This window comes from Watersipora subatra, chromosome 11, assembly GCF_963576615.1.
Source record: "Watersipora subatra chromosome 11, tzWatSuba1.1, whole genome shotgun sequence".
Taxonomy (NCBI): Eukaryota; Metazoa; Bryozoa; class Gymnolaemata; order Cheilostomatida; family Watersiporidae; genus Watersipora; species Watersipora subatra.
Genome location: NC_088718.1, coordinates 9,155,900 through 9,179,218, shown reverse-complemented (window position 1 = coordinate 9,179,218; position 23,319 = coordinate 9,155,900). Strand labels below are relative to the sequence as shown.

General features: G+C 37.5%; 1 protein-coding gene across 2 annotated transcripts in view; it reads right to left on the bottom strand.

Moving 5' to 3' along the window:
• Positions 1-2,805: 2,805 nt before the first annotated feature.
• The window catches only part of LOC137408331 (putative nuclear envelope pore membrane protein POM 121B), a 55,573-nt gene continuing 35,059 nt past the window's right edge, over positions 2,806-23,319 (bottom strand). The window contains exons 11-17 of one of the 2 annotated variants that reach the window (XM_068094822.1): positions 15,294-15,357; positions 14,798-14,891; positions 13,132-14,144; positions 12,124-12,369; positions 11,676-11,936; positions 7,682-7,882; positions 2,806-3,931 (exon numbers count right to left, since the gene is read on the bottom strand). In XM_068094822.1, the coding sequence (XP_067950923.1) occupies positions 3,825-3,931; positions 7,682-7,882; positions 11,676-11,936; positions 12,124-12,369; positions 13,132-14,144; positions 14,798-14,891; positions 15,294-15,357 (1,986 nt within the window). In that variant the 3' untranslated portion in view covers positions 2,806-3,824. The remainder of the gene's footprint in view (positions 3,932-7,681; positions 7,883-11,675; positions 11,937-12,123; positions 12,370-13,131; positions 14,145-14,797; positions 14,892-15,293; positions 15,358-23,319) is intronic. The other variant, XM_068094823.1, reaches the window with a different exon arrangement.

Sequence of the window (23,319 nt, the reverse complement as noted above, 5' to 3'; positions counted from 1 at the left end):
CTGTGAAGGCAAGAGAATACAAGAAGATCCCCAAAAACGTAACATATTTTACATGTCACCAGTTTGGTCAACTGCTTGATTCTGTGTTCCATGAGTCGTAGTCAGCAGTTCATAAATCGTAACTTCACTAGCTCTTTTATTTAGTTATTGAAAACTAATGCTTTGGCGGATGGCAGTCAGCTTACGAACAGAGGGAAGTCCGCTGGTCTATTAGTCTGGGTAGATTTTGAACTGTCTCAGTGTTGAACACTTTTTGGCTTTTCAATTCAAAGCTGTACTATTTAGCTATATAGCTGAAAGCTTTCATGGCTGTGGGAGAAAGTTAACTGATTTGTTGATGATTGCATCAATCTTGAGGGATCAAACACCAGGTTCCCGCGCTTCAAATGGAATTAGAGTCGACTTCTGCTGACAAATTTGCATCCTATTGTTTCAACGATTTGGAGCTGCACTTTAACAATTTTTCCAAGAATAGCGATGTACTTCTCAAAACAGAACTTGTTAAAGTAAGACTCGCTTTTGGGTCACGATCACTTTTCAATTCATGCTTCGTACACTTGTTGCACTAACTCAGCCAGGATACCTGACCAGAATTTTTTTTATTGTTAATAACATTAATATCCATATATATTACAAAACTTCAACAGAATTTCCTACTCAAGCAATACACTTATTACTTCAAAGATTGCATTAATGACAATCACTTTTAGCAAAAAAGCTTTTTCCATGCTAGAAGAGTTAAACCCAAGAAGAGGTCAGAACCAGTTCTGTGAGAATCGGTACAATCGCTAGGTTCAGTTATTTTATGAATACAGTAATAGAATATATGTATAAGAAGGTAATTATCTCATCATTGTCATATGGGCAACCGATAGTTGGCCATAGTAGTTATAATATACCTGCATAGTAGTGTGATGAAATGCGCTGAATTTTTTCACTTCCACTGGGGAAAGCTTAACTGGGTATTATCGATTCAAATCTATTTGCAGTCGGCATTTCTGTGACGTCGGATAGTAGTCTCACTGGGAATGCCTTTGCCCAAATATGGCATCACATCTCTTCAGACTTGAAGTTTTTATTATTTGGAGTAGAAGTAGCTTCGAATCCAATTGAAGCATGGAAACCCAGTAATAGCTCACTTCAAACCATGGCAAAACATACCTCTAGACCTACATGTATTTCACTACAAGAACAATGATTACATAATAGTGGTTGGCTATTATTCCAGATAAGTACATAAAACTCTCATGTGTTACCAGTGTCACCAGTGACACAAGTACTGCAGTAACCTACTCTGTGAGATCATTTTCAGCAGACACGGGTTACCAGACACACGGATATAAGATAATGGACACTAATGGACCTTGTTATGCCAGTCTTGAGTTTGAGGAGTTCGCAGTAGAGTATTGCTTGAAAAACATCACCAGCTCTCCTCAAAAAAACGGTGAAACACAGAAGCGTGTACAAACTCTAAAGAATCTCATCAAGAAACCGACAGATCCATATCTTGCCTTTCTCTACTACCACTACACATCGATACACAACGAATATATTTGAGCAGAGATTTTAATGGACGGACGATTCCAGAATGACCTACAAACAGATCCAAACACTCCAACTACCTACTCTCCAGATCACAACCTCATCGCTGGAAAAGGAAATGACTACAAAATGAAACCTACTTATGGCCTAACACACAATGCTAAGGAACTACCCAAACTCATCCTTGGTGATCAAGTCTACATACGAGGCGTCGACAAACCGAGTATAGTTACGGAAAACCTACCCAGCAGATCCCATGTAATCAATACTGACAATGGTGCAGTCCATAGAAATTGGCCGACGTTTGTCTGTTATACAAAACTCACCCTCTAATACTGGTGAAACAGCAGTTCCAAATTCTAAATCATTCACGGAAAACACAAAATTCACCTGCTTGCACACATCTCAGGGTTCACATTATCCTCAACACTTGATTTATGAGCAGTTGGGTGGTGGACATTTTGATCAATAACTTTTGTTTATGATGCATTTCTCAAGCCGAAGGACAATCGAATTTTTTCATTTCTTTATAATTATTGAGGTTTACTACCATGTTACATAGGTGAAAACTTTCATGGCTATACGAGAAAGTTAACTGATTTGTTGATGGTTGCAATATTCTTAAGGTAGTGCCACACGTAACGATTTGTTCGTTGGTTCTGACCGAAATCATGAAATGAACGAAAAGCACAGAATTATTCGGTCGAAATTCACTGAATTGTCAAAGCTGTGCATGCGCACCGAAATCGTCGACAAAATGCTTTCAATTGGCTAAACAATGTACTAGCAAACACGATTCTAGCAGCTTTTGCCATTGGTATAGCCCAAGAAACGTATTACAACATACAATAAAAGTGCCTGTGCAATTCAACATAGTACATCCGATGCAACGGCCTAAATTGCGCTTTTGTTGATTTTTCATCATTTGGACACTATAGCTACAAATCGTTTTTTAACAATAACAATTTTTATTTAACAGCAACATGTCTGTTGTAGCGCCTAGTGCGTTGGTATTTCACAAGGTACATATTCATGGAAGTTGTTGAACATGAGTTGGCACAGATCTCCCAATGGTTCGTGTTTAATTAACAATGGTATATTATTTTTATTAAATGAGCTGTAAGCCAACAGTCCACTGCTATTCTGAACATGTATGCGATTGTATAGCACAAGTTTGTACTTCTATTTGTGATCTTAAGAAAGGAACAGTGAGGCATAAAAACTCTGATATAATTATATCGCCTGCAAATATAAAAGCAGCAGTAAAGGCTTGAACAGTATATTTAGAATGGATCATAATATAACAGAACCTATAACTAAATTTAAGTAAACAAGTCATATTATTACAATGCGCGTAACAGGTACTGAGCTTGAAGCATTTCCATCTCCGTTTAACAAAAGAAAAAATTTTGAGTATAAAAAATAAATAATTTAAACATGTTCAAAAAGTGAATCTCAAAGATTTTCGACATTTGAGAAAAGTGGAAGTACTACAATGGTAATGACCAACCATACAACCAACATTCATGCTTCAAATTCAGTTCATGTTCACCATGACAACAGGAGACGAGTGTCTCCCACCATGCATACAACATTCGCTCAAAAGGACTTACTACATTCGCGCAAGCAGTAAAATATTTTATAAGGATTAAAGCCAAGCTTGTTTTTAGCGTTACTTTAGTTACGTAATAGAAATGTCATCCATACTCAAATCAATCATAAGCCGAGAGTGACTCACTATAATCACATGCATGACAACTAAAAACATAGTATATTGAACACTTTGCCGGTTGACGATTGATTTGGACGGGGAAAAGTGACTCCAAATGTTCCGTTGGAACCCTATATAGGTATGAATAATATGAGCTAACCTATCTTGATTTACAAAAATCCAACATGGTGATCAAAAGAATTCGAGCATCGACATGAACAAAGCTCAAAGAAACTCTGCATGCAGACAGAAATATCTTTCAATCCCTTCCACGTACAGCATAAATGCATATATACAGAATAGCTGGCTAGGAGTGACCCAACAAGCACCAACCACTGTTGTCATGAAACATAGGCACAGTAGGTAACAATTATGGAGGATTACAATATAGGCTAATACATTATGGAATAAAGAATCTGAAAACCATGAAAGTTCTCCACAGGTGGAAACCCTCAAAAAGATACAATGATTGCAGTATTATATGTCCAGTTACAATAAAGACTGCCTCGTATGTTACAAATTTATGAACGGTATCGGAGACTCTACATTCTACATGATTATTCTATCTGGATCATCGTCTTGTACGCCTTCGTGGAGCAGCCTTGGCAGCGGTACCGAGCGAAAACATAGCGCCTCCATTAGCTGCGGGTGGCATCGTCGACCCAAATTGCGGCACACCTAGAAAACATAAGCTATCCAAAGAGCTGTGTCAACACATTTCATATTGAAAAATGACATGACCTGCTAGTACCTCCCACCAACTTTACGCTAATGAAAATTAATGAAATGTAAACGAAAACACTCTTTGTTTTAAAGAGCACCAAAATGTTTGACATTTCTCCCACTTTGCCCTGATACATACAGTGGACCCCCTTATACAGTGGAACGTTGCCATACGATTTTAGTTCATTCCAGTGTTGGCATCATAAGACGAAAATTTTGTATAGAGGGGTATAGATACCCATAGTAGATATCCAATGCAAACACCACCTGGTGAAATCATCGAAATTTTATATACATATCGTACATATTAAAAATTAGTAACAAAACAATGTTTACTTTAGTAACTTTAGAGTATTTAGTGGTTATGATCTACAATAAAATGTAACGTTACAATGTACAATGAGCATTATGTACCGTAGGGAGCTTTTACCTTCAAGACAGATGGATAAAATAAATGTTGAAATTAACTTAAATGAATTTAGCTCGCTAAACACATACTTAAAGCTAAGTTTTAGTATGTATTTTCAACTACTTTACTGAACTTAGACTTTTTTATCGCTAAAATTCTATCACCTATCTGTTCTATCAGTTTTGAAACGTTCTTTTGAACCGGTGCATTTAGTAAACCCAGTAAGGTTGCTCTTGACTCATTCTGGTTCAATGGTGTGAAAATAACATGAAACACCACTACATACCTTCCTTTTTAAAACAACTAGTGGGTGTTGTAGGAGTGGTGACGAAATAAAAGACAGACAATCAGACAGAGTGAATCTCCGATTGGTTATTTAAAAAAATATAGATACAAAGTCATTTAGTAGGTTTAATAAGAGAGACAGTGATATGAAGATACAAAAGCCAAAAAGGAGTTAAAGTAGAAAGAACAAGGTCAGGAAGAACAAGTAAAGATAAAACGTAAATAATATCAAATATGAAAACCGAATATACCGTATATTGAGTTATGTATGTTAACTCATTCGCACCCAATGCGAGTTAACTCGCGTCTGAAATCTACCGACTCCTTGCATCGTTATTTTCAAATTATGAAAAATAATTTTGATTAGTTAGGCCACTCATTTTTGATTATTAGGTTCACGGATCCGCCGACGCGAGATAAAAACTACCGCTGAAAAAATAAAAAGTCTATGTGTACTTTTATTTTTATTTGAACCGCCGAAACTTGCAATTTGTTGATTAATGTTTTTTAGTTAAAAACGTAACGTTAGCTTTCTTGTAACCAGGGCCGTATTGTTCTATGAGGCAGCCTCTGGCTGCCTCATAGAACAATACGAGGCAGCAAAATTCTATGAGTGCGTTCTATGAGGCAGCAAAATTTCAGCACCCAGAACGGCTGAACGGTGATTTTCTCGTTGTTTAGTGTCGACAATGCTCGGACGAAAGGTGCGAACGTATCGTGCAGAGCCAGTTTGCAGAATATTACTAGTGGTTGCAAACCTAGCGAATCCATTTCGACACCATTTTTCCTGCTAAGAAAGGAATGGAAAACGGACTTTTTGGTTTTGTCTGTTCTGGATTCACATATTTAATGATAACGATTAAGTTGAAATGTGCTAGACTCTGTTGAGCTGACGAAGAATTTTGATTTTGACGACTGCCATAAATTCTAGATTTTTAAAACATTTACTTCCACTTAAGATGAATATTTTGATAGTTAGGGGAAGCCAATTACGGATAATGTAGAATAATTCTTGGTTGGCTTTACTAGCCTTATTGCAGTTTGACGAATTATTCTGACGATAGTCACTTGACCGATTACAATTTGCAAATTGTATTTGAAATGTTTTCTTTATCATTACTATTATTGTTATATCGACGCTGCGCGAAGCAGCCGTGTTTAGAACTATCTTGAAACTTTCAAGAAAAAAAGAAATTTGTTCGCAGCTTTCTTCTTATTGCTTGTATGTCGAGTATGCTTGCTAATTTCTTCACACTATTTTTACGTGAAAACATCTACTTCATTGCAAGGAAATCAACTCAAGATTTTCTGGGGCTGCATACATGTAACAGCTGATTTAAACTTTTTGTAATTTTGTGTGTTTCTTGTTAAATATCTGCTTGACAAGCTCTAGTCACGTAGTATATGTCTATAATTTGTTTGTTTAGTGAGCTATGTTATTATCTATATTTGCATGGAAATATTTATTTGTATAGTTGTCTATATATATATATACATATATATATATGTATATATATATGTGTGTATGTCTCTTTTATTTTCTAATTTCGACATTGAAAATTTTCCATTAAAAAAAGAAAAAACAGACATTGACACTTTTATTTTTATTTCGACCGACATACTCTAAAATGTGTTGAAAAAATCAGTGAACCTAAAAATATAAAATGAGTGGCCTTAGAAAGAAAAATTTCTGGCCAATCAGACGAACTTTAAATTATGCCTCTATGACGTCCCTGGCAAAAGTTATATAACCAAATTAGTACAACCATCTCAATATCTACCAAAACCGGAAATCACCGTACCGACTTGAAATTTTATCGCTCGCGATAATTCTTTTCAGCTACAGAAGTAAATATGCAGATTCACAAGTGGTAAGACATTGAAAGACTGCATAAATTAAATTAAAACATTATTTTTAATGTTTCAAAGTTTTTATCAACTTTTAATTTTGCCAAATTATGCTCAAATAAAAATGCAAGCTTCAGGCTGCCAGCCGCAGTCAGACTAACGTTATCTTTCAGTTTCGATAGGATCATATTGATTCTTAGAACTGTCTATGAAATCTGAAAAGTCAAGAACAGAGTTGTTGAACATATTTTTATTATTTGAAACATTTTCATGACGTTTTATTTGAGTTATATTGGCATATACATTTGCTATGCTCTTGTTTGAAGGATAATATTCGTGAGGAAAAGTTAGAGTTTCATGATTTTCATGTTCATGACTAACTGCATATGTATCAATAATACCCATAACCATGTATTGTAATTAATAAATAAGTAATTTCAGTCAAACACTGCATATTTTGCAACTTCTATGGTTCAAATCTAACTTTGTTTCAGCAAATGACAATTTTTTCAAAATTGGAAATTTCCTGAAACTACCTTCTTTGAGGCACGAATCTACATAAAAGAGATATGAGTTGTCTATATAAATATAATATAATTTGAAAGATGAGACTTGGCTGGCTCTTGTGAAATTTGAATGAGTAAATTATCGCAAGTCTGTCTCCTGTAGTAGTAATTTGAATTACGGCAACTTCCTGAAAAATTAGCGGTATCTGGGGCTAATCGCCTAGAAATTAGTCGGGTGCGAATGAGTTAATATAAAGTCATAGGATGAACTAAATCCATGTCTCTATTTTGGCCTTTACCTCTGACCTCTACCTATCCACTACATGTCCCCAGCGTCATCGAGGATATGCACCAATTTGACTGTAAAGGTGGAATGCCAATCGAAATATCTTTTACCGATCATTACGTTATATATTTAGTTCTGTGCATCAAATTTAGATTTTATATAGCTTTACATAATCCATTTGTTTTAATGTTATATGCTACTAACTGAAGTATTTCTTGTTAGGTTTTCTGAAGAATACTTGCTCTAACATACAATGGTTTTTAAACACACAAAAACTATTAGAATGGAGCCGCGTCATTTGTCGAGGTATGACTACATATAAAATAATACATTTTCCATAATAGATTGCTCTGAAAAAACTTTATTCGTACCTGAACTGGCACCAGCCCCAAAGGTTGGAACGGCTGAAGCGCCAAAGTTAAATGTAGGCTTCGATTGCTCAGTAGTAGCTTGTGTGCCAAATGGATTGGGGTTAGAAGTGGGCTGTGAGGAACCAAAAGCAGGGGTCTGGCTGCTGGATGCACCAAAAATCGGTGTGCTTGAAGCTGAGTTGCTGGAGCCAAAGGCAGGTGCTAGAATAAAAAATTGAGTATAACACTTGACCAACAGATAACTACCCTACAGGATGAAAATATTCGATGGATATAGAAACTCGCGATTTCGCGAACAGTCAATTCCGTGAATAATTAGTTCTATTTTTAAACACAAAGGAGAATAACTACTGCCTCAAATTAAAAACTAGCCGCTAGGCAGAAATACTAAACGTAGCCGAGTTTCAAAACTTTTTTGAAATCATCGCCGGGGCTTCGAGTTGACCCCATTGCCAATGCATCACACTTCTTTACAAAATTATTCAAGGTTTTTAAAAGTTATTCGGCATGGCATCGTTATCGCAAAAATATCTCCTACAGGCTTTTTACATTGAAATCAACTCCATCAACCTCTAATACTGATGTTGATGACGATAAATATTCTGATCTGAACATTATGGTATGTATTTGATTTGCAGTGCAGATACGTTTTTCTATAATTAACTGCGTTAGTTCATTCGCTTGTTCAAAAACTGACCGCTTTCATTAAATACTTCAGCTATTGTTTTTGTACTTCTTTTACGCTTATTAATATTTTTTTTATTTTGTGTTTACTGCAGATTGAGATTAAAACACAATCTGTTCCGATTACGAAAACTAGAGACAAGTAGTAATATTCACCAAGGCAGGAATATTGGCAGATAAGCAACCAGTCAACCTAGACCCCTTCATCAACTACAACTCCTTGATATAGCTGCATCAAACATGATTATATTATATATTAGATTTCATGTATAGATATATTATAATTTATTACAAACTTGAGAGTACACATAAAATATTTTAAATGCAAATCAAATTTTACAAACGATAAATGGAGTAAATAAAAACAGTTTAGCCCATATGGCGGTTGTCTGGCAATAAAATTAAACTGATACTCTTGATAAGTAAATACTAGCGTGTAATGGTGCTCTCTGACTAGTTATTTTGGTAATAGCAGCTCTATATCGTTGTTTCTGTCTTGGGTAGATGTTAAAGGCAATTGCCTCGCTACTACATGGCTGGTACGGGAGTTATCATCAGAACTCTCCTCGTGGCTTACTATTGCAAAGTTCTGCCGGTTGGTCAAAAAATTTGTGCTCGTACAGGTGTTTTTGTTCCGTTTTAAAAGATATATTCTCCTCGTTAGCAGCTGCAGTCATTTCTACCTCAATTTCAAGACCTCCTTGAGTGATCTTCTAGGAATGACATATACCACCTTTGCAGTCATTGTGCCTCCGTGTATGATGAAAAATCTCTCTCTCACACTAAAACAAATAACGAAGCGGTAATGATGAAAAATAAATATTGCGTTTTACCAAAGAACCAAAGTAAAATTCAATTATTAATTTATTAAATGATTTAAAAAAATATTATTACTTACTACAAGTTGTTGGTTCATAAAAGGCCTCCAAATCGAGGAATATTCATAAAAACCTCTGAACGCAGCAAGAAATTTATAGCTTAGCATGATCGACTCGTAGTTGTAAGCTAGATAGAAACCGAAACACGCAGTGTGTGCATGCGAAGGGTTAACTCTATTGCTAGCCGCAATTGAGTTAACTCTTAATAAAGAGTGATTGTGTTCACCCGCGAATAAATTAGTCCGCGAATATGCATAAAAATTGCGATTTGTGCGAAGGTTAACTCCGCGAATAAATTCATCCTGTAAGGTATGTGTTCGTGTGAGAGGATATAAAATACGAGGCTACTATACGTCTACCATTATTACCATATGGATTCATGAGTTGCTACAAGAGCAAGCCAGCAGCAAGAGAACATGTGTAATACGAATACCATGATTCCTCGCTATTTACCCTCAGGTTTCATGATCTAGGCACATCAAAAGCTGCAGTTCTATCTTGCACGGTATGGAAGGAAGGAGTAAACAGGGAGCAACATAAATTTGACAAGTTTGAACAAATACAAAGGGAAGCTACCGGGCTACGATACAAATACAAAGGGAAGCTACCGGTCTACGATACAAATACAAAGGGAAGCTACCGGTCTACGATACAAATACAAAGGGCAGCTACCAGTCTACGATACAAATACAAAGGGAAGCTACCGGTCTACGAGCCTTTCAGATTAATAGCAAAATTTAAGAAACAAACATCGCTAGAGCTTTTTATTTTTGAAAGGAAGAAAAGAAGGTAATTCACCGGAATTTCTTCTGGCAGCAAAATCACCTAATTATGCCAGTGGATGGACTGAATTTTGAGCAATCAAAATGGATGTTAAAACAAAGTTCTTTAACTTTTATCAAAAATGGCTGCTGTAACTAAATGATAACGAATCAAGTACTGGCCTTACTTTTTGTGTGAATACTAGTTAAATTTCTAGCGTTGCACGGGTAATAAAAAACACCTTATAAACAGTGACAGGTAATGTAGTTGCCATTGGCTCAGCGACTTTACCCAAGGAATTTGACTAACTTGAACTAGTAACTAAGGCTTTACTGTTATAGTCAATAATAATAATTTACTATAATAAAAGCCTGCTTATAATTGTGCTTATGATTTGAACGTTACGGGTCATGAACTCTCACACAATACTGACCTTCAAACGTGCTCATAGTAGTCAATGGTATTTTCGCATGCGATTTAAAGGTTAACTTGCGACAAAATTCACATTACAGTTATTTGATATCAAAAGATTCACCATGTCTTACTTTGTTGTGTTGTAGGTGCAAAATATGGTGCGAAAGGTGATTACAAGCTCTTAAAAGCTCAAAACCGAACAGAAAATCACAGCCACACATGACCGATGTTGTTTGGATTTTCTTTCCAAAACGGCTCAAATGTGACGTAGTTGTGAGAGATGGTTTCTGTTTACACTTTCATGCAATCTTATTCGTTGAAATATTTGTTTTTCACAAATATACTTCCCGCATTCAATAAAACCATGTCTATTGTTATTACGCGTCTGTTTTATCATCATCGTAATGCTGTCACTTTTAGCAGTGATATTCTATAACTTACCATAAAAATTCGTTTAATTTTTTTAGCCTTAGCTTGAAGGAGTACATATCATTGTCTGATAATCATGACGAGCCTGTTGGTCACTTGTGCTAATCGAAAAGTGCTGCAGATATTATTTGCGAAGTATTAAGTCACATGATCAGATTACGACTTGCCGATTAGACCAAACCGAAACAAAACTGTAAAGTAGCGAGCATCTATATTTGATACGGGGTCTTCGGTAAAACCCGAAGTGTTTTTCATAAACTAGTGTTACGAGAAGTTTTATATTGAGCATTTTACTGGCCTTTCAATTCACGTGAGAACATCACATGACAAAACAATAACCAAACTTCATGGCTACGTCAGATAAATAAAGAGATTCCAATCTACAGCGACTTTTCGTTTTTGAGCTTTTAAGAGCTTGTAATCACATTTCCACTTATTAGCACCTACAACACAACATAGTAAGACATGGTGAATCTTTTGATACCAAATAACTGTAATGTGAATTTTATTGCAAGTCAACCTTTAAGGTTTCATGGTTATCAGTCTGAAAACATTAGGTTTTGTGATTGAGTAGTTATATGCTCCTCTTGCTTCTCTATTAAACAAACCCACCTTATTTGCTAATTGTTATGGTAAAGCAATCATTTTCAGACTTTGCAGAGTATAGCTTGTGTACCAATGACTGAATCATCAAACCAGACAAAATAGCCACAGACATTTTAGTGAGAAGTGCCCACCCCGAAGAAAATAATGATTAGTTTTGCTACAGATTTCATGCCCGGTTGAACTAACCATTAAGCCACCAAATAGCTGGAAGGAAAACTCACGTTGCGCGCCGAAGGGTGCTGCAGCAGCCCCAATAGACGCTGTAGCAAATGGGCTTTGGGTTGTGCTGGCTGCACCAAAGTTGAACGCTGGGGCAGCAGAGGTAGTGGTTGACTGGCCGAAAACTCCTGAAGCAGCTGAAGTTGTGGCTGTAGCACCAAAATTGAACCCGCCACTAGCTGGGTTAGACGAGGCAGCAGTGCCAAAAATACCACCAGAGGTACCAAAGGCTGGGCCCGCTGAGGTAGTTGCCGTGAAAATTCCTTCAAAAATTGACACAACTCCTAATTGACAATAAAAGCTTCAGCGAATTACATGACTTAGACAACCAGTAAATCTCGTTGCCATAACCTAAGCTAACGACCTTGAAGTTTCACATGAGTTGAGGCATATTTGACATCAAACCATCAAACTACTAGTATAGTCCTTCACAGAAAATGAATGACTTACCCGTGGTCAGGGGTTGTGATGAAATTGCAGTGCTGAATAGTGTGGAGGTGGTTGTAGGTGTCCCGAAGACATTAGAAGATGCTGATGCTCCAAACATGGAGTTGCTAGTGGTGGTTGTGCCAAATGCTGTGCTGCTGGCCGTCGTTGTGGTACCAAATGACATGCTGACACCGAAGGGGGAACTAGATGAATTACTAGCACCAAAAGTGAAAAGTTTTGAGGTTCCTGAAGCATTATCTGTTGTGGCTACAGCAGACAGAACAAAAAACATAAATTCTTTAAAGAAAAAGCAGTGGCAAAAGGAATTACTTGTATAGTTTTAGCATAAACGGGGAGCTACCAACTCTGAGTTCTGATCTAAAAGAATTTAACCTGTCAGTATATATTTTTTAGCAGGGTTTCCCTAAGAATTTTGATTTAGGCGAGAAAAGTTCTGTTGAGACAGAAATTTGGGGGTTGTCTTCTCAGATACTATACCATACATTTCAAGTTATTTACTTTTTGTAACTGTAATTTTTCATCGTGTACATACCGATGCGCCTTTCACGATGTGCCTTCTTAAAGTTTACATTATTGTAAAAGAGTACAAAATTGAAAATATTGACAGACTATAAAGCCTGGTTCCCATATACGTCGCAAAGCACTGATGACAGCACCGCAGGCTATTAGCGGTGAAATGGGAACCTACCCGCAGGGTACCGCCGGTAGTTGCCGGCGGCATCACAAGAGTTTAGCGCTGTTCAAATTTCGCAAAAGGCCACAGGCAAAACCTTCCCGAAATGCATTGTACGGTGAAGGTCACCATTATACAAACGGCATGGCGAGCGAACATTTTACTTGATTACGCGATCATGTTTAGCGATGCAGCTTATATGTGAACATATGCCGCCGAGCCTAATGTCGCATACGTTTTGCTGCGCAAGTTATCGCTGGAGTCTTGCAATCGCTATGGGAACCAGGCTTAAGGTTTCCATGAACAGACTCACTGTCATGAGCATATTTACTTACCTCCGAATAATGATGCAGATCCTTGCCCAAGCGGAGTGGCCTCGGTAACCTTAGTATTTGACTGACCAAAAGTGAATGCTGAGGTGCTGGCTGATGGCTGACCAAAGGAAAACGCTGGGGCTGACGAAGATGAAACAGCAGCCGTTCCAAAAGCTGAAGTTTGACTGGAGGTTGTTGGTGTCGACTGTCCACCGAAGGAGAATGTAGCTGAAGGGGCAGAAAATGTAGCTGAAGGGGCAGATGATGAAGTGGCGACAGATAGGCTACTACCAAAGGAAAACCCAGTCAATGAAGTGGAACTAGCTGGAGCTGTTGATGTAGTAGCACCAAAAATGGTTGCGCCAGATGTTGAGGCAGTGCTAGAAGCAGGTTTACCAAATGAGAACACAGGAGCGGATGAGCTAACAGGTGTTGAACCGAATGCAAACGGCGTGGTCGATGACGCAGTTGACGTAGCAACAGGCTTAGTGGTGACAGGTGCCCCGAATCCAAATAGAGGAGTCACGCTGGTGGTAGCTGATGTTGAGTTACTTGATCCTAACTTGCATGCAGCTGCGACAGAAGTTTCAGCTTTCTGACCACCAAATGAAAAGGATGGACCAGCAGTGCTGTTAGCAGCAGAAGGGAAACTTGTTGACTGACTCGAAGTTGGAGCAGGAGACACAAAAGCACCAGAAATGTTGCCATTTGATGCTCCAAATGAAAAAGTGGAAGCAGTGGTAGTAGTGGCAGTAGATATGGTAGAATTGGGTGAGGCAAGAGATAAGAGAGGCTTAGAGGCACATGTAGAGGAAAAGAGTCCAGATGTAGAACTTGATGAGCTTTTTGCAGGCCCAAAAGAAAACGATGGTGGTAAACTATCGGATGTTGTGGCCACTGATACTGTCTCTTTTTTGCTGTCAGAGAAAGAAGCAGCTGGAAATGTAAACCCAGTAGAAGGCAATGAGCTGGGGACTGGAGAAGCCTTTGAAGCTGGACCTGATCCGAAGCTGAACAGAGGAGCAGATGAAGTTCTAAAATCATATGAAACAAACAAACTGGTGAGCTCCATATCTACGGGCTGGAAAGCTAGACAACTGTTCCGAAACGCATCTTAAGTTTGAATATAGAAAAGCTTCACTATAATGGAGCATTCATCTATGTATGAGGAATACAGAGGAAAGTCGCACACAACAAAATGAATACATACCAAGCGATGGTAAGAAGGCGTATAACTTCATGCTTTTTTATCATTGAAAACTTCATTTAAATAGATAGATACTCTGCTCTACCCTTATCTCTCTTACCAGTAATTCTACAGCTTGAGTCATGACAGATAACCAATTGGTATAATAGCCTATTTTAGGGAGCAACGAACATCAGACTTTACGCTGTTAACAACGTAATTTTCCCTAAATGAACATTAATATTTTCAATGAGATTTGAATTCCTCTGATGATCACAGTTACTATATTAACACACAATTTGAATAGCCAAAAGGAGTAGACAGTAAAAATAATGCTGCCGGCGCCTTTTGAACACTTGCTTAGCCTGTGTTAAGCGTACAAAAATTGTTTCAAGTAGATATGGACAATTACAAAACCCGCCCCTTACATATGCCGATAATTTAAGCTAATTTAATCTATCAAAAATGCTAGCTATTGCAATGTGGTATTAGTCAACTCACCCACTGGCAAGCTTCTCATCCGGGGAAGTGGTAGCAGCAGTAAGAGAGAAGGTGACCTTGACAGAAGAATCAGCAGTTGGTTTGTTAGACTCAGCTACAATAATCAGATAATTACAAGTTCACTAGTTGAACTTACGATGCTTGAACAACTGTCTGTGACATTAATTTCACAACTCACTCCAACATCAGCAACGCTTACTGCTGTTTGCCATTTATAGTACACGGTATCAAATAAAACACTCATGATCACACAAAGCACCCACCATCACACAAAGCAACCACCCTCACACAAAACACCCATCATCACACAAAGCACCCACCCCTCACACAAAACACCCATCATCACACAAAGCACCTACCCCTCACAGAAAGGACCTACACTCACACAACATGAAGTATCTACTCCCACAGAAGGTACACCCACTCTCATATAAAGTACCCACACTCATATAACATACCCACTATGATATAAAGTACCCTCACTTATATGAAATACCTGGTTTTGTAGGTAATAAAGAAGTAGAAACGGCTTGATCTTCTGTAACAGCAGCCTGAGGGACCTGGCAAACAGAGGAACACCAAGTTGAAGGTATCTAAAAGGAACCTCAATACTCAAATACTCCTATATCGCGTGCTCGTCTTTCTTTTCTAGTGTATCTAACCAGCGTTTACAGTCAAATGACTCTGTGTTACACTTGTCAAGTCTATTCCCAACATTTCTGTTTTCTTTTACTCGCATTAGCCGTTTTTGGTCCGTTAAACCTTGCAAAGGTTAGTCACCAGTACCATAAAGCAAAGACTTGAAAAAAAGGTGATGGAAACATTAAATTTACTTGGTGAACAAGATCTACCAACTCTGTGAGTTCTTTAGCACACCTTTTAACTGTGTTTCTGCTTTCCATGTCTACTTTGAGGGCAAAAGGCTTCGAACTGACTAAAACAGCCTGCGCTAATCCAATTCCCGCCAGCTCACTTTTCTGACGACTCGGTTTAGTCTGGGTTCCCTTCGAAAAACAAACCACTTTATGTGTCTGAGAAAAAGTTGACGATGTCAAAATCTGCCAGGATCTCATGAGTTCAGTGATCTGCTCAGTAAGGCACTTGGGCAAAGATTTGTGAGACCTGAATGTGGTCTTGCGTTGACAAAATGGACAGGTAAACTGCACAACTTGCACGCCATTCTTTATAAAGGTCTGCCGATCCAGTCTATTTGCACAAATGTTGTATATTTTGTGGAGACATGAGAATACAAGAAGATCCCGAAACATCACTTATCTTGCATGTCAACAGTTCGGTCAACTCTTTAATTTTTCATTCCATGAGGTGTAGTAAGCGCTTCATAAATCGTAATAAAAAAATTTGCAGCTTCACTGGCTCTTCTACTTATTGAAAACTAATGCTTTGTCAGATGGCAAACAGATTATGAATAAAGGGCGGAGCCCTGTGGTGGAGTCCCGTGGCCTATTCAGACAATATAATGACAACACCGGCTCAGGGTTGAACATCTATTGGCTTTTCAATTGAAAGCCAAGATCACCCTACAGAATACTGTATGTTGAAAGACTGAGTGCACACACATCTTCTAATTTAAGGGAACTTCCCTCTGGATTCGAGATTTGGCACTGTTAGGTATGCTCCAAAATAAAATGAGTCAAACTGTCTGTTGAAACTTTACATTCTACTGCGTAATACCGTAACCGTATATACAGGTGAATGAGACAATTTGTCTTCACCAATGATAAACCTCTTGAGTAATAAACACTTGCAAACTTCTAAAAATGAAAATTAGGTATTAGTTTTGCAAGTGAACACACAATGCACACAAAGCTTTGCTATTGAGTGCATTTGCTGGGTTGATAAGCGTACCTATGACCTATTCATGATTACCAAAATTGAGCTAATCCGCAAGATAGCATCCGCATCATGGAATCGGCCTAAATCAGCAAGCTAATCTAAATTTATCAAATTCATCGTGCTCGTGAATAATGGAAAAGGCACTTGCGAATAACGCGCATTAAAATACCACACCAGCTAATAAAATTTAAACATTTTCAATACTTCCGTCAACCTTTCCCAATTGAGTTTCACGTGTTTTCATCGCTAATGCGTCACTAATAATTAACTTATAGCGTACAACTTCTTACCTTTTTTTAACAAGGCATCGAAGTCAATTCCCATCATGTGAATGTCGATACAAACACTTAATTCGCACGGTAATATAACGTGTACACAACTCCAAATCCGCATGATGCGAGTCATGTGCGACATGGAACCAGCGATTATGACCTATTAAATCTAGCGAGCAACCTATAATTTAGCATTTTCTCGAAAAAACAAGAACCTAATGCTGTCGACTATAAATTTGATTACCGTTTCCGTATGAGCAACCTAGATTGTTTTCATGCTAAAAAGGCAGATAAAACTGGAAAACTTGTGCTACATCGAGGATCAGTAAACAAAATCAAATTTTTAATGAGAAAACTTTTGCTGAATGAGAGTATTGCATTAGAAATATAAAACTGGGCACAATAATAGAGAATGACACATACACTGCGTTTCCATGCCTCAAATGGGTTGGAAGTTGCTGACAGACTCGCGATTTGCAGTGTATCCCTCGAGACAAAACTTGTTAAATTTGACATGCTTTTGGGTCACGGTGACTTTTCGATTTATGCGTAGTCAACTAGTTGTACTAAAGTAGCAAGTATTTCGCCATCCGCGTACAAATAACCCATATTTGATATGTAAATGTTTATGTGAAGGCAAAAGTCATGTAGAAACAGCAATGAGTAGCAGTAGAATGTTTTCGTAGCAGGGACAAGTGTGGTTCCAACATGAAGGGTGCTGAAATTTTTTTACCTCTAATGGGGAGCTTAACCGAGTATCATTGATTGGATCCATCAGCAGTGTGCATTCTTATGGTATTAAAGTACTCTCACAGCGACTGCTTTCACAGTAATTTAGTGAATCGAAAGGGTTTCAAAAGCATACGGATTTTACTGTTCCTATAATTCGGGGTTGAAGCAACTATGAACCAATTAGAATCATGGAAACGTAGTGATAATAGACAAAAATCTTAAAAAATATGGACCTAAGGAATTTAGGTTCTAGAACAAAGCACCCACAAGTATATGAAGAATAGAATTCATTTTTAAGGCTAATACAATGCAGGCCCACATTAAACATGCTTCTACAAAAACACTGAATACAGCAATATTGCAGTTATAAAGTTTCAAATTATGATAAACAGACATCATGATAATTTCAAGTTGTAATGTTCAGACGCTAACATACCAAGTGATTAAACTGGCAACATGTGACTCATACTGTTTTAACCAATCCTGAATGATTTTTTGTTCCTTAAACTTTTGTTTTGTAATTACAGATTTCGTTATAGTTTTCAAGGAATTCCAAGAAACGCAAAACTTGAGAAAACACAAGCAGTAACTTGACACAATGACTTATTGCTAATATGTGTAGCCTAGCTAAAATTCAAACGAAGCCTGTTTTGAATTTTGCACTGCTTTATCAAAATTTGCAAATAACATTCGCCGAAGAGCCACTAAGTTGTATTAACACTCAATGCAAGCATACCATATGATAGAACTAGTTTGTGTTCAGATTAAGATAGTAGCAACACATAGACTCTAATCGTCTCACACTATCGTTTGAATGATTTTAATCATCTGAGTCAGTGGTGCTCAGTCTCAATGTAGCCAACTCATCAGTTGAAAATAAAAGATGAGCCACAGTTTGAACGAATGATGGAACTTTACAGATACAGTGTGAGCCTGTTAACCTATAGTATGCATATTTCACATTTATGCCAACACCTAAACCGTCTAGATAACTCTTGCAGAAGTGTGACATCTATTAGATTCAGTAAACTTTAGCCGTTTATCAACAATTGCAGGCAGTGTAAGTTGATCCTGTTTATCATATTGAATAGGATCAGCTGATACTGCTGGCTTCCTAAGCGTCTGTACTGCATTGCCTAAATTTTTTAGGTGATGCATTTAGTAATCTAGTAATCAACTTGCGTTGTAACTTCCACATCATTTCGGAATAGGGAGCGAGGCATTATCAACACTCCAATGAAATTGGGGCCTTTGTATTGAATTACCAATAATACACTAGGCCTATATATATAAACAATAGATTCTCATTTTAACCATATACAACACGCTCAATGAAATAAATTTTTAGCCTACTCATACGCCAATTTGTGCAGCATTTGCATCTTGAAATTGTATTGGGGTTGCATCAAAGTCAGCGTTATACTTGATCATCTGAGTTTCCATGAAAATGTGATATGCATGTATGTAGTGTAATGCACATGTTCCTACTGCATCTAGCATTGCGAAATGCACACTAACACAACCCCACTGTATTCAACACTGCACACTCTGCAGTAGGTAGTAAAACTACTGCACCAATACCGCTTACTGCGTCGAGAATAGTTGCACTGCGGGTATACTTCGTACTGCGCAGTAGTAAAGTGAGCAATGCAATTATACCGCATGACTGTGACATGTTTACTACTGTCACCGGTACTGCTCATGTAACTACATATATGTCCAAGCAAAGATTTACAACAACTGTAATGCATTTAACACCTGGGCATCCCGAGTATTAGGCAATGCACAGTTGATGATTTTTTTGCAATAGACACAACCCTGAATGGTTGTTGCATAACTGTCGAACTGGCAACGACTGATAAGGCTGCCATCATCAAGGCAACACCAATGTATTCTCATGAAAAGTCATTCTTCTTTGAGATATGTTGATATCTTACATAAGTGATTCACTCTACATGACCAAACAGGACCCATACAAACTTAGTAATGCTTAGTTGATTGAAAGCCTCCACCAAAAACCTAATGTTTGATGTCAAGCTTGTCCTTAATTCCCATTGTAAAGTGAAAGGCTCAACTCGGGCATGTGATTTGAGAAAACAAAACATTGAGCACACTGCCTACACGGCTTGTGCTAAAATAGACCAACTGCAAGCGGCCTTGCGCCAATGTTCTCGACATTACAAGTCTGTTTATAATGGCTGCAAATATTCATTTATATTTATCCTTATGACCGAAAGCTTGCGTTAGTGATTGTCAGAAAAAATTGGAATATGCATAGCAGCTCTAAACTTTGATGATAAAAGCCATATAAGATACCAACTCGGAATCGCCAACATGGTAAGAACGGCTGCATTGAATAAAATGGTTAGCTTGAGCCATATATAATATCTCTCCAATTAGTACCTCACTCAGCTAGTTGCTCGACTCAATTCAGTGTTCGAAACAACAATGGCATAAATTTGTTACAAAGGTTGATGATGGTCAATCAAGTTATGAGCTGTAACTTTTCATCATTCTTTAAAAATTCAAATACACAAATGAAACACTCCTGTTTAACTGATAGAAACGACAAAATTGGAGTTGCTTTGTTCCTTTGTGTACACAGGGTGCACTCACCACAATATTTAACAGTAAAACAGACTCCAATTAACAGAGAGGGCACTGCAACTATTTAAAATGGCAATAAGCTGCATCACTGACCTACTTTCAGAATTGTATGAAATCTAGTAAAAAGAAATACATAGAGATGAATAATTTTGCGGGCTCAAATATGCTTCATACTTGATTGTTGGATAGAACAATGATTACTCACCTGAAGACTCGCAAGTTACTAATTAGAGTAAGCGGTAAGTGTATATTCCATAAGTGTATATAAGTGTATATTACAACCATCAGTAAATTCACACACAATCAGAAGGTCGTAAGCATTGAATCTTGTAACAGAAAATGTAATAACAAAAATAAAAGTAGCTTGCTGTGTTATAAAATATATTTTCGGTCATTGCACAAAAAGAATCAACCAGCTGTTATTGGAGAAAAACACGGGTCGCTGCTTTTTGATTGACAGTCTGGTTGACTGTTTATAAAAAAAGCCATTTTCACACAAACTGGTCTTCTATTCATTGACATGATCCATTCCATCAGTTTGAGTAATGTAGCCCTTTGCTACCTAATTAGCCGTCTCCTGATAAATTTGATGTTGCTTATGATGGCTTTCCTCAAACCGATAATTTTCATGTCTATCACATTCTTCGTCAAATTTTTCGTCATCTTCTTCCTCGCCTTCTGATGTATGTAAGCTTTCTGCGGATTTCTGTTTATCATCTTTTGAGTTTGCCTCATCTGAATGATAAAAATCTTCAGCTTTCTCACTAGTAAAACTACCATTAGGCTTACTTTCAACTGCCTCATACTCTTCACTTTGACCTCTACATTCATCAATGCTACCGCTGCCCTGAGCAGCTTCCATAGAATCTCTTGCCAATGGTTCATCGGCACGTATCTGCTTCCAGATTTCTTTCAATTCACGGGTACCTTCATCGAAATTCTTTTTCAATAACATGCCATAATTCCGCTCACTCTCTTTGCCGTAAGAAGCAAATCCATTGGCTTCACTAAAACTTTGCTGATTGACCACTAAGTGCTCATCTGCTGTGCCATCAGTAACGTTGACTTGATGATGCGGTGCAGTGTCCCATTGATGAGATGTAACGTCTCGTTGATCTGCTGTATCATAGCCGGTCAGAATTGTCTTAACTGAGAGAGGAACACCAACATTCTGCTCACTAAAAGTGATAACCACTTCCACTGTTTTTGGTGATGAGAATTCCACAAACTTTGTGCGTGCCTCAGATGTTGAAGAATTTTTACGATTTTCCATCCCCTGAACTTCATGATACTGCAGCGAATTGTGAGAACATGAACATTGCGGCTGATCAGACATGCTGTGACTGTAACAAACAGCAGCAAGAATGATGCTGTTTGCAGGGACCCTGGTGAAAAAATACCCTTCATATCTAATACAGCCATGACAACCCCTGAATGGGAACTTTAATCAGACGTAAACAGACTGGCAAAATATAGGGGGAATTCCCAGCCTTGCACACCAATGCAAAGATTTGCATTGTCAACTATAAAGCAATCAGCCAATCGATAGATGAATCGGAATAGAAGACAAAGGTAATAGCCATCGGCAAAATATTTGGTTTAATTGGCTATACTAGTACACTGGTGAAGCCAATAACTTCAATTAGCCAGGACATGATGGTACAATGAAGTCTTTTCTAATATAAATACTGTTTTTATATTTTTTCGAATTTACTTTCAATAACCTCAGTAAACCTTCCCGCATTCACTAGCTTTAAGCATGCTCCCTTTGTATCCCTTCCGCTTACATTGGCAATAACTACTAGACAGCTTTGTAGCTTTTCCATAGAGCCTGTTGGAAGAGGTTCGCAGATGCTTTGCGCAGATTTCTTGTCTCAACTCAATGGAAAACACACCACTCTCTTTTTTTAGTCAATCACTAGCTTTCTTGGATCCTTCATTTTAAAACAATGAAATGTATGAAGAATTAGTTAATTCTGTTCAAGCTGAGGGCTAAGCTATATGTACACAAATATATATGTACATAGGTGCGGATCTACAAAAGGAACATCTTAAGAGAAACTTTTGAAGTTGCTTTTGCTGGCAGGCTACTAGCAATGAATGTTTCAATTTTTATTACAACAATACAATGCATAAAATTTAATATGTTGAAAGCCATCCTAGGACTATTTTCTAGAGATGCCCCGATTGTAATTTCACCAGCCGATTCAGATACTGATTCGATATACCGATTCTTATTGAAAAATAATCCGATTCAGATCTTTTGGGTTGCATAGATAATTGTTAATTTTATTATGCAAATATAAATATAATGCAAAGAAAATATAAATACTCATGTATTATTCGATTGTATTTATGGAAAAAAGACATACATGTATATACAATCATATACTGCCATACCGTGCACCTAGTAACAAAACAGTCCATGGTTCTTGAAATCTGTTATTAATAATGGTAATTACTGTAGTGGTACAGCTTTATCTGTGATAATTAAGTCTTTCTTCTACTGCTGAACGATCTGCTGCACCTGTACTGTTTAGAGCAAATAAATGTTTCGTTTAATTACCGTTAGTGATTCAATTATCTCAGTGAGACGTCTTTATCTTCTATCACTATTGATATAGCCAGTAGTACTGAAGGCTCACTTGCCACAGATGACGGAGGACAGGCTAAATACCGATAAGCCACTGAGGTTAATTTATGCAATACAAACGATACATCATATAGTCAGGATCAAGAGACAGATAGATAACTTTATGGGTTTATGCATCGGCTGCTCAAATTACTTTCGTAATGCTAGTAAATGGAAACATTACACCGCATTTATGTTTCCCATGATTGGTCTTATGTTCGTGATTGGCTGCAATTGGGAAATATCGCACTTTGTGATTACGTCCTGACTAAAGCCAAAATATTCCTCAGCTGTGTGGATGTTTATTAGGCTTTAGACATGAAATAGATTGTGTGACAGGCTCGGAATTCATTAGGTAAAAATAAGGAACTTGCAGCTGATGATTTGTTATTAGTGTAGCAGGCTAAATTATGGTTTTCCGCTAA